The sequence below is a fragment of the Mercurialis annua genome, linkage group LG2 (genome assembly GCF_937616625.2).
Source record: "Mercurialis annua linkage group LG2, ddMerAnnu1.2, whole genome shotgun sequence".
Lineage (NCBI taxonomy): Eukaryota > Viridiplantae > Streptophyta > Magnoliopsida > Malpighiales > Euphorbiaceae > Mercurialis > Mercurialis annua.
Window position 1 is genome coordinate 43144726 of NC_065571.1, and position 12993 is coordinate 43157718.

A 12993-nucleotide genomic window follows, 5' to 3' on the forward strand; every position below is an offset into this window, starting at 1 on the left:
TTGTGCAGACACAGTGCACAAGCGATCACGCCAGTAGTAAGCAGCATCGGCCAACTAAGCCACGTCAGACACCGGCACCTGAAAACCAGCAGAAGACGCTCAGTCTAACAAGGAAAACGGCCTCAAAACGAAAGAACAGAAACGGGAAATACTCACATGGGTACAGTCAGCAGGCGCAAAAGAATGCGTCATATAGCACAGAGGAACAAAGTCCTGCACAGGCCCGCGCACACCACCGTAACGCACAGATTTCTTCGGCATCTGACTCAAAGAACCGGAGACCATGTCACCAGCACTGGCTCGCCTACCAAACGGGACCCGACTAGGAGACCTCGGACCGTCTACCCTAGCACAGATAGAACGAGACCCACGTCTAGCACCTCCTTAAAGAGAACATCGAAGAGAGAACTCAAGAAGACGAAAAAGACCCAGAAAGAAAAAAACCCCAGAAGAATAACACACACCTGTGGCCCTGCATTCGCCTGCTAAATGACAGGTACTCCGTCCAACGGGAGCCTCTTCAAAAGACGATGTCTTGCAAAGTCATCTAAATAGCTCAGCTGAGGAACAGATATCAGATCAGTAGCAGGGTAACCTCTCAGATCCAATCCAAGCGCAGGCGACACCACGTCTCTGCCACGCAGCATCGACGAAGGAGGTCCAACCGGGACCATACGGACACGTGGGCCACCCCACCAATGGAGAACGCGCTCCCCTAGAAACCAGGACCTACAACTCGGGCCATGCATCATATAACACATGCCCGATCTCGCTACGGCACCCTGTACCCACCTAGACAAGCGAACCCCAGGAGGAGTGTTCCAAGAAGCATCCACCTGCAATCAGTAGAATGGTGGTCAACACTACAAAAGATACACAGAGTAGTTCAAAAATAGGGTTCGGTACTCACATCAGTCCACGCCAGCTCGTTCAGCCAGCCTCTGCACTCAGCTCCCTGATTCTGCGTCAAAGTACGAGAGAAGTCCCAAAATCTCAGCATAGGGTATCCTAACCTAGGAAAAACACCAAAGCCAATCAGAAGGCCCATCTGGATGGCTCAGATCTAACAAACAGAATAAAGCCAAGCTGAGATAACGAAATCGAAAGCACGATGCAGTTTAAAGCAATAAAATAACTCACGTGTACAGCAGGCCATATCCCAGAAAGACAGGATCCCCCACGGACCACTCGGTCCATGCTGGTGTAAAGATAGGCCAAGACAGAAGATCCCCAATCATACGAACTAACCACGTCCAAGTCCTCTAAGGCTGGCAACACGCAGAGTGGCAGAGTCGCACCTGAACTGCAAAACAGAGTAGACCCCAACAGATAACAGATGAAAGATCGGGCAATCAGATCGACCTCGTCGCTAGTCAGGGGAAAGCTCTCCTTGTAACGGTCATACAGCTCAGGGTGTCGAATGCTAAGACCCTTCATCTCCGGAATGAAACCCAGCATCTCGAAGATATACGCATCCCTCTGAGGATAGAAACCCAAACCACCGTCAAAAGGTACAGACGCGCCTCCAAAAGAAATCCCAGTAATCAGCGAGAAATCTAGAGGAGTCACTGTCAGCTCCCCAACCAGCAAATGAAAAGTGTGGGTAGTATCCATCCACCGTTCCATCAGCGCACGCAGTGAAACGCTGTACAGGTTCTCGTCGCAGTGAATAGACCGTTAGCAAGACGGCCAAAACCTGTAGCATTTATCCAAGAACGAACAGCAGTAGGCAAAACATCATACCAAATACGCGCATTTACAAAGTTCCTCGACGTACAGAACACATCTCGCTTCTGAAAGCGCAAAAAGATCAAAGCAGGGTCAGAATCATCGAAAATTGAACCAGAATAGCCAAAAAACGCATTGGGAGTCGCGTGCCACAGAGGCACTGGCGCCATCATCACGGCGCCAGTGTCATTAGCGGCGCCGCCAGCTTATTTTGGCGGCAGCGCCACTATAACCTGGCGCCACTCCTTTCCCTCTCCGAGACGAATGTTTTTGGACTGGGGCCCACTTTCAACGAAGTTTCAACAGTATTACAGACGTATTTCAAGCATGCAGACAACAAAGGGTTTATCTACAAGCCAAAAAGATGAAAAACGCACCTCACAATGAGTCTTGGCACACAAGTGCCCCTCCAGATGCAACAAGAGCGGAACCTCCTCATCTGCCTCCAGGAAAGCAGCGTGCCGGTCAGCTTGCCGGTCAAGATCAATGCACGGCTCCCTAAAAGTCCAGAGTGGTGCCATAGCTCAAATGCTCAAATCCAGAGAATAAAGAAAGAAGAAGGGAAATGCAAAGTGAAAAATGAGGGGATGGCTCTCTTAAAAAGACACAAGCCGCTAAAAGACAAAAAACTACACCTTTTGGGGATATGCCAGAAAGATACCTCTAAGGATGCGAGGCCAGAAGACGGAACATCCAGAAAATACGGACATCCTAGAAGATGAATAGACAGACAAAAATACAGATAGAAAGCCAAGAATGACAGGCAATCCTGAAAATGGACAGACAAGGATACATACATTCCAGAAGACAAACAGCCAAGAACAACAGAGCAAGTCCCAGAGCCTCCAAAGAAAACTCAAAGAATCAGAGTAAGACCCGGAGCCTTCAGAGCAAACTTAGAGAACCAGAACAAACCCTAGAGAATCAGCAAACCAAGAGAATCAGAGTAAGACCGAGAGCCTTGAGAGAAAACCTAGAGAATTAAAATAAACCCAAAGAATCAGACCAAACCCAAAGAATCAGAACAAGTCCCAGAGCCTTCAGAGCGAGCCCGGAGAATCAGAGTAAGTCCCAGAGCCTTCAGAAAAAGTCCCAGAGCCTTCAAACAAAGACTCAGAGCCTTTAGACAAAGACCCGGAGCCTTCAGAAAAGACCCAGAGCCTTTAGAGAAAGGCCCAAAGCCTTCAGACAAGTCCCAGAGCCTTCAGACAAAGACCCAGAGCCTTCAGATAAAGTCCCAGAGCCTTCAGACAAGTTCTAGAGCTCAGAATGAACCCAAAGAATTACCCAAAAGATGGGATCCAAAAGAGTCAGACTCCCCTGATGGCATAAAGACGTCAAAACGCGGTAGAAAAACACCAAAACATGATATAAAGACACCATAAGTGGCAGAAAGACGACAAAGTCTGATGAAAACGTCAGCATACGGCAGAAAGACACTGAAGCCTGGTAGAAAGACACCAGCATCCGTTAAGCGTGGAATAATTAACGGAATCCAGACACCTATGCGATATAGGTGGCCTTTGGGACGGCCAAGGGATCCTGTCTGTCTATAGGAAAGCCTCGGACAGGACAATTACCAGGGTTTGAGCGATCGAACCACTCTCGGGACGGCCGAGAGTTTATAGCTCCATTCCACGGAGCACGCACTCAGGCAGCTCGGACTCAACGGCAGCTGAGAAAACCACTCCCAGCCAGATGCGGAGTAGGCCAGAACTAGAGGTGCATGAGGCCAGAGTCATCCACCACAACGGGTAATGCTACGACTAGGGCATTACCATACCACCAGGCGAGCGAGAGCCTCCAACAGTGGGCAGTATCCTTGTCACTCGTCTAACAGCAAGTCTCTTCTTTAACAAGAATTGACCTACTTCGTCAATTCTCGTTAAAGAGGGGGCAAAATGTAGACACCTATTTTTCAGACAGGTAAAAAGTGATAAGGAACTGAAGCGTCCAATGATGATTTGCAGAGAAATCCGTCCGGTTGACGAGCTTTCGATTTGCTTGCTGGAATCTAAGCGGGCATAATCTGTGCACTGTTGCAAACTTGGAGGATTAAAAAGCAATTAGGCATGAATAGCCCATAAAAATCCAAAGAGATTGTAATCTAAGTCTAGAAATTGGACTAATTGTCATATTTTAGAAGTTTATGGGCCAATTTGCAAGTTTTACGGACTGAAATTGACCATGACAAAACCCATAGGACTTTGGTAGCCTTTTTGACATTTTTAGGCACCAAAATATAGTATTAGCACCTTTTTACTTAGCCACCAAGTGTAAATACGAATTAAATATATAAAATCCAAATTAAATAATTAAAACCTAATCCTAATCTTAGAAGCATATCACTTAACACTTCTTCAAACCCTAATCAAACTCTAACTAGGAAAATAGTAATTCAAAACTAACTGAATCTCTAGCTAACCCTAGGTCATCCCTTATCCCTAAAAATACTACTGCTAACCCATTAAGCAGAGGGTCGGACCCGAAACACATAAATCCTAGAAGCTAGAATTCGACCACCCCAGACAAAACCCTAGCCGAATATTACACATCATACACACACACAAATCCAGTCCTGAAACACCTAAGATCGCTTTGATTCTCTAAGAACGCAAGCCGCACAAACTCGAAGCTGGATTCCACATCCACTTCGCCAGCAAACGAGCCAAGGACTCAGACCGGTAATTCCGAGGACCCTCTTATTTTGTTCCTTTGATTTTCCATGAATTTGTATGTCATAATTTTCATAATTGCTGTAATTATATGATTTAGGATGCATGTTTAGCTTATAGTTGATTTTTGCCATCAAAATTGCCATGCTAGACTTAGTAATCGAATTGCTAAATTGCCATGAAATTCGATGATAGGCATGTTAATTTGATGTAATTAATCATGTTAAGGCTCAAGTATACAAATCCAGTTAATTTAGAGCTTTTAGAATGCACGTTTCTAGGAGGATTTAGCTCTTTTTGCCATGAACACTTGAAAAACTTACTTGCTGCCCATAATTTTTTTGTCTAAATGAGCTTTAAACGCTTCGATTATGCCATATTTGGATTCCTTGTTCGATTTTATGCGGTTTTGACTACTTTTGCATGAGAAACGGACTTAAAACGAGTGAGAACGGAGCAAAACAAAATCCTGGAGCTGTTGTCGACGATCTGCCGCCGCCGCCACTGCAACCGGCGGCGCCACCACAATGAACCGACGCCGTGTTCTTTCCTTGCCAGATCCCCAGACTTGCTTCCCAAATCTTCCAAACTTTGATCCGAACTTCAAAACGCATTTATGGGATCATTCAGACTCCAAATAAGGCCCAGTTTGAACCCAGACTAGAGAATTTAGTGTAGAATCATATTCTGTATTGTAATGGGCCAGAACCGATGTAAAACGGACTTAGAAGTACAGATATGTAACATAGTGTATAAACCGGGCTCACGAGCCCGAGGCCCAGCAAACCAGTAACTTCCAGAGCTGATCTCGGGCTAACCCAAACTCGACATCGACTCCGGATCAAACCAGTAGAACCGGATCGACGAGGCGCACAACTCCCGTGATCTGACCGAGAGCCCATTCTGACCAGACCGATGGTCAAAACCCGCGCGAGTGCTAGGCACTCAAAAGTTAACGAGGTTTAAAAGTATCTCTAACCTTATATGTATATCCAACTGCCCCTGAGCATGTTAGCATTGTTTATTGCTTTCCAAGAGCATCCAAATCCAATAATAGCCGGTTAAAGGACTAATCACCTAAAATTGGCCCATTAATGTAAATCAAGCCCGTCACTTAAACATCATAGGACTAATACAAAAATGTAGTAATAGTTGTATAGGTTTTTCAAGACTCACCTAATAAAATCAATCAATCACATTTATACATCCGGTTTTAGACTTTGTGCATGTAATCAATCCAGACTAGCTAGACTTATGACTATTTGCTAGAAACCTCTAAGATTAGATGTATGCTTTGGAGTACCTGCTATTTGCCTCAAATGCCAGTCCAGAACGAGTCATATGCATGTCAAACGTGTTTACTGGTTTCATTACTGTTTATTTACAGCTTTCATATCTTGTGAACTGCATATACTGTTGAGATGAGATATAATACGAATATGTTCAGTAAATAAAGCCGGTAACCGATAAGCCAAGCACAAGAGTATCGGGGAGGTCCACGAACCCTAGTCTTTGGTCCGATGCACGATAATCTTATCGGAGGCGAGTAAGGCTATCTCGTCGGTTAAAAGGTATTTCCTAGTTGAACTACGTGACGACTCCATTTTTCAAACCATTTCCAGATCGAGAAGTCAGCCATAGGCCTTGGGCGAGCGGTCCCCGAACCCCGCTCCGCTCACAGCGATCCTGTAGGTTCATATAATGTTGGTAGTAGGCTCGAAATCCCTATTTCGGCCCACAAGTCATAAGTGGCCTCTAGCAAGACATTATGACTACCCAAGTTATACGAATATCGATAATCTGATTTAACTATTTACAATAATATTTTAATCCCTTTGTCTCTCGATATCCTGATTGAATATAAGACATAGTCATGTCATCCTTATAATGTTCAATCATTAGTTTCCTGATTCCAAGTAGACGGAAAATGATAACTCTTTATCAATTCATTTAGCATGGCCATGCATTTCCTTCAGTCTATCTTCTTCAAGGGGCCCATAGATATCTTACTCAAATAAATAAAGGACAAATCCCTTCTCAGTCACTCACATTTCTCACATAGTTACTTTCATATCCAATGACAATCTATTTCACTATCCTGTTAAAGATAATGCAAGACTGTATCAAAACATGGAATAGCTATGTAGAAATCCATGGTGATTTCAAGGTCAAAGGATTATACTAATAGAACTGTAATGAGAATTACTTATGACAGTTATCTATGTAGTATTCTCAAGGTAGGTCATCCAGTGCCTTATTTCTCAAATAGCACCTATGATTTGACTTTATATCTCATATACATGATTAGTAAAACATAATCATCAGTCAACATCATGCTAGTCTTAATGTTCTATTAAGACTAGGGATAGATAGAATATAATTCCTTATAAAACCTAAGGGTTCTATTATCAAGTCACATACTTGATGACCTTAGAAAGAATTAACCATTCAAGTATTTTAATCATAATATAAAATGATAAAAATTGCCAATCAATAAATAACAAAACGATAAAGTCAATACATGGTCAAACATGATTGACCTAGTGCATATCACTAACACAAAGGTTAGAGTTGATTTGTTTTTATGCCTCATAAATATGGAAAAAGAATGTTATCCAAATCATGTTATACCAATTAATCAGCAGGTTCTGGTCAGGTTAAGAGGGAGAAGGCAGAAAAATAGCTTGGATATCATGGGAGAAAATGTGTTTAAACAAATGGGAGGGAGGTCTGGGTTTTAAACCAAGCTTTGCTGGCAAAACAAGCTTGGCGAATTCAAGACAACAAAGAATCATTGTTGTATAACATTCTGAAAGGTCGTTATTTCCCAGACTCGGATATCTTTAAGGCCAGAAAAGGGTATAAGCCGTCGTGGGGATGGAAGAGTATACTGCATGGGACTAAATTACTAAAGAAGGGTGTTCACTGCAAATTAACTCAGGAGTCCATGTTGCTGCCATATCAGATTCTTGGCTTCCAAGCTCATACCCTCATACCTCGTCTCCAAGATACAACAGAGCAAATGTCGTCAACAAAAGTGGTGGACCTTATGACGTAGGGTAAGATGGAATGGGACGCCCTAAAAATTAAAAGGTTGTTCATAGACGAAGACACAACAGCCATCCTAAGTATCCCCTTACTGATTTACTTATCTCAAGATCGAGTGATTTGGCACCACAACAAGGATGGTATATACACAGTGAAATCAGGCTACCATCTGGTGATAAATGAAAAGAAGGAGAGACTACAGCCGAACCATAATGCGTCCTGGAATCATAGAGTACTAGTAGATTGGAAATGGCTCTGGGAAATGAAACTTCCAAACAAACTCAAGGTATTCTTCTGGAAGCTCCTTTGGAATGGACTACCAACAGGAGAAGAGCTAAATAAAAGGCTGAACACATCCCACCTTTGCCCGCATTGCAACCAAATAGAGAACAATTTGCATCTTTTCTTCAAATTTCATTTTGCAGAAAGAGTATGGTTCGCTTCACCCCTATCCATTCGCAGCAATAACATTCAGGGGGAGCAGTTTAAGGAGGTTTGGGAAGTTCTGATAGCTAATCTAAAGGAAGTGGACAGCTCAGGTAAATGCACACAACTATTCATGTTTCTCATGTGGGCAATTTGGAAAGCCAGGAACTTCAAAGTGTTCAAGGAGAAGGAATGGTCAGTCGAAACAACGGTGGCTGTGGCGCTAAAGCATGCTCGTGTGTTCAAAGTAGCAATTGAATCTGACCACCAAATTTAAAAAAGGTTGGAGATCAATGTACCTAGTATGAGGCTAGGCCAAATACGTAGGAAAGCCTGTCCAAACCACTGCATTAGAATAAATTACGACGGGGCAATAAATGTAGCGTATAAGTTTGGAACTGTGGCTTTTGTGGCAAGAAACAATAACGGTACAATCCTGGACTCAAAAGCAGCAGTTTTCCGTGGTATATGGGACCTCGGAGTTATGGAATTTCTCGATTTACTGGAAGCAATGCGATGGAGCATTCAAAAAGGATGGCAAAGTGTGTTTTTTGAAGGGGACGCCGTTCGGATTACACAATCTGCAAACTCGGGATTCTGTTATTTGGCTACGGGTTGGGGTATCTGTCAAGATATATGGCGCTTAAAACACTCGCTAAAGGAAACACACTTTGGATGGATTGAGAGAAAATCAAACCGGGAAGCTCACAAGGAGGCAACGGAGGAGAAGAAGATTTTCTTGAGATAACTACGTAATGTAACTAACTTATCTAAGGCATCTAGCTCTGTTTCTATCCAAGGAAAAAAAACTCAAGGCATAGTAACATTTTGAATCACATAAACAAACACAAATCGCAAGAAAATAAGCGTTCATCTATCCATCAATTATGTCGTGTTCTTTTTATTCTTACTTTTAGATGCCTCCATTCATATTTACTTACATCGAATGTGGACTTAATTGTCAGTAACAAATGTTCATTAATTCCCTAACTAAGAGTGTGGATGATCTAACAGTTGAGTATGGTAGATAGAAAATACTCTACACTGAACAATATCTAAGTACAATACAAAGCCATTAAGAAAAATATTAGAATTAAAGAACTGGACAGGAACATGTACATAGCAAAAGCTTGAAACATCTGCTATCTGTGTTAGCCAATTTGTTATGCGGCAAGAAAATTGGTTTGTCGTAATTGAACATTACGAACCAGCCCCTGAACGTCCGAACTCAAGGATTTTGAGGGGGAAAAGAGCTTAAATCCGAAAATAAGCTTATCATCGAGGAGGTTAAACTTTTGTATAACCAGATTAAAAAAAGATAAGTATGGAAGGAGATGCAGGGATAGATTGCAAATGGTGTATTGTTAACCGAAGGTTGGGTTTTGACTTTTGAACAATAAATGTCTTTGTCTTTGATCAACGACGTTCAATTCGTGTTCGTTTGATCCAACGATTGTAAGGCTGCGGTGCTTTGGACGGCTTGGATCGGATCGCCAGAACTTTCAAGCAGAGGCTGATATTGATCAAACAGTGCATTACCTATGAGGCTAAATAAAATTCAAATTTGGAAGCTGCACTTGCTTACCGAGTGATTGGATGCGGTTTCAAGTATATGCATAGGTTTATTCTTTTTCTTATAATTACGACAATGTTTAATTTAACAATCTAATAAATAAATATAATAGTAAATTTAGCATCATATTTCTAAGGATGTTTAACTTTTAATTAGTTAAAAAATCGAAGTTAAGGATAATGTATATAATAAAAAATCAAATATATTATAAAATATGCAATTTTTATTTGTCAAAAAATGAAATCTCAACATCAGTTATTTAGAATATTTTTTTATATAACTATACTATATTGATATAATTATTTGTAGACACCTATTTTTCGGAAAGTGATAAGGAACTAAAGCGTCCAATGATGATTTCTAGAGAAATCTGTCTGGGTGACGAGCTTTTGATTTGCTTGCTAAGATCTAAGCAGGCGTAATCTATGCACAACTGCAAATTTGGAGGATTAAAACGTAATTAGGCGTAAATAGCCCATAAAAATCCAAAGAAATTATAATCTAAGTCTAAAAATTGGACTAATTGCCATATCTTAGAAGTTTATGGGCCAATTTGCAAGTTCAACGGACTGAAATTCACCATAGCCAAACCCATAAGGTCCCAAGAGTCTATTTTAATACTTTCGGGCACCAAAATGCACTTTTAGCACTCTTTTACTTAGCCATCAAGTTTTAATACGAATTTAATTAAAAAAATAGTGTTTTTAGCTAATCCTAATACCTAAAGGCTTATCACTTCGCACTCTTTCAACCCTAGAAGATTCTAGAATAGAAATTCCAGGGAACCCCAGGTCACCCATTACCCTATAAATACAGTCTTAAGCCAGCCTGGCAAAGGGCGGCACACAAACCCTAAAAATCAGAAAGTAAAATTTGTCCACCACACACATATACACGCACAAAAATCCAATCCTGATACACTAAGAACGCTTTGATTCTCCAAGAACGCAAGCCCTACACAGTTTCGAAGCTGGATTCCGCATCCACTTCACCAATAAACGAGCCAAGGACTCAGACCGGTATTTCTGAGGACCCTCTTATTTTGTTATTTTGATTTGCCATGAAATTGTATGCCATGAAAATTATGATTGCTGTGATTGTATATTTTAGGGTATATGATAGCTTATGTGTTAATTTTAGACATAAAATTGCCATATTTCGCTTAATAAATAAATTGTCAAATTGCCATGAATTCGAGTTGCTTCCCAGAAAAATAAGTTTGTCTAGATGAGCTTTAAACACACTGATTATGCTATATTTGGATTCTTTTTTCGATTTTATGCGATTTTGACTACTTTTCCATGAGAAACGGAGTTGAAACGAGTGTGAACGAAGCAAAACAAAACGACCTCTCAATCCGCCGTCGCCGCCACTGTATCCGGTAGCGCTGCCAAGACAAACCGGCGGCGCCACCACCTCATCTTGCCGGCGCTGGCAGCTTAAGATGGCGCCATGCTCCTCCTTCGTCAGCTCCCCAGATTTGCTCCCAGATTCTCCAGACTTCGATCCCAGATCCTCTAGACTTCGATCCGAACTGTAAAACATGTTTCCAGGCTCATCCGGACTCCAAATCAGGCCTAGTTTGAATTGAGACGTAGATATTTAGTGTGGAATCATATTGTGTATTGCAACGGGCCATACCCGATGTAAACCACACTCAGAAGTCCAGATATGTCACATGGTGTATAAACCGGGCCCACGAGCTCGAGGCCCAGCAAACCAGCAACTTCCAGAGCCGATTCCGGGCTAACCCGAATTGGGAGTCGACTCCGGATCAAACAAGTAGAACCGGATCGACGAGACGCACAACTCCCGTGATCTGACCGAGAGCCCATTCTGACCAGATCGATGGTCAAAACACGTGCGAGTACCAGGCACTCAAAGACAACGAGGTTTAAAAGTATCTCTAACCTTGTATATATATCCAACTGTCCATGAGCATGCTGATACTGTTTATCGCTTTTCAAAAGCATTCCAAATCAGATAATAACCGGTTAATGGATTAATCACTTAAAATTGGCCCATTAATGCAATTCCAGCCCATCACTTAAACATCGTAGGACTAATGCGAAAATGCAGTAAATGGTTGTATAGGTTTTTCAAGATCACCTAATAAAATCAATCAATCACACTTATACATTCGGATTTTTAGGCTTTGTGCATGTATGCTTAGGAGTACCTGCTACTTCCCTGAAACGCCAGTCCAGATCGAGTCATATGCGCGTCAACCGTGTTTACCGCTTTCATACTTATTTATTTACAGCTTTCATATCCTGTGAACTGCATATACTGTTGAGATGAGATATAAAATGAATATGTCCAGTAAATAAAGCCGGTAACCGATAAGCCAAGCACAAGAGTCTCGGAAAGGTCCACGAACCCTAGTCTTTGTCCGATGCACGATAGTCTTACCGGAGGCGAGTAAGGAAATTTAGTCGGTTAAAAGGCATTTCCTAGTTGAACTAGGTGGCGACTCCATTTTTCAAACCATTTCCAGATCAAGAAGTCAGCTATAAGCCTTGGGCGAGCGGCCCCCGAACCCCTCTCCGCTCACAGTGGCGACTCCACTGGGGATTAAAACAACTGTTTTTAAAACATAAACATACAAACGTTTTCAGAATTGTTTTAAAAAACGGTTGTCATGGACCTAAACCGCACGGCTTGCACCTTATCAATCACTGGCTTTATTTACCAAACATATTCGCACCTGTTGCATTGCATTAGAAATTTCTCTTCTCACCTACTCTCTAGGAGTCCCTATCCAGTCCCAATATTACAGCCGCTCTCACGCTCTGGCTCTGCACTCCATTGCCTAGAACGTCTTATGCGGAGTAGTATCACTCGCAACCCAGTACCTCGGTCGTTTGTACTCGTGATTGAGGAGACTTATCAAAGGTATATTTGTCAGTGGGAGCCTTAAACCGGTTACTACCAAAACCCAATGACTCAACCCACATGCATTCCAACTTAGACACTACCCTCTAGGAAAAGACCCAATATAATGTTTGTATTTGAGGCATGCTGTCAATGTAATGATTCTAAATCCAATGTTTCAAAAACTACTATTTCAATCTTAGTCTTAGGTCCGGCCTAACAAATTTTTTAGTGTTTAAACCAGATTTTCAAAACTTCCTGTTGGGCCAAACCTAAAAGTACAAATCTCAATGTTTCAAAAACTACTATTTCAATCTTAGTCTTAGGTCCAGCCTAACAAATGTTTTAGTGTTTAAACCAGATTTTCAAAACTTCAAGTTGGGACAAACCTAAAAGTACAAATGTGATCAAGTGAAACTTTTTTGCTTGGCAAACCTCCAATAACCAGTCTAGTGGAAACTCCTTTCACTAGATACAACCACAAGGCTAAATCAAAATTCCATATTTCAAAACAGACTTCCACGTCCACCCTACATGTTTTCAACTTCTCCCAGAAAGGGATTTTGAGTCATTACACCGACAAGTGTCGTCTATCTACTTTAGAACTGCTAGAAGAGAGCTTTTTGCAGAAACGCCGACTCTTCCATTGCGATGCAAGGGTTCGGACCA

General features: G+C 41.9%; 2 protein-coding genes across 2 annotated transcripts; one reads left to right on the top strand and one right to left on the bottom strand.

Annotated features, from left to right (window-relative positions):
- Positions 1 to 485: 485 nt before the first annotated feature.
- LOC126668544 (protein MAIN-LIKE 1-like) lies at positions 486 to 1626 on the bottom strand. Its single transcript, XM_050361734.1, has 3 exons — positions 1141 to 1626; positions 911 to 1048; positions 486 to 836 (listed from the first exon to the last, which is right to left on the bottom strand). The coding sequence occupies exons 1-3, from the start codon at positions 1624 to 1626 to the stop codon at positions 486 to 488; spliced, it is 975 nt and encodes a 324-aa protein (XP_050217691.1).
- A 5841-nt stretch (positions 1627 to 7467) lies between these two features.
- On the top strand, positions 7468 to 8625 carry LOC126668545 (uncharacterized). The gene is made up of 2 exons (XM_050361735.1): positions 7468 to 8072; positions 8160 to 8625. Exons 1-2 carry the CDS (start codon positions 7468 to 7470, stop codon positions 8623 to 8625), a joined length of 1071 nt encoding a protein of 356 aa, XP_050217692.1.
- The last annotated feature ends 4368 nt before the right edge of the window (positions 8626 to 12993 follow it).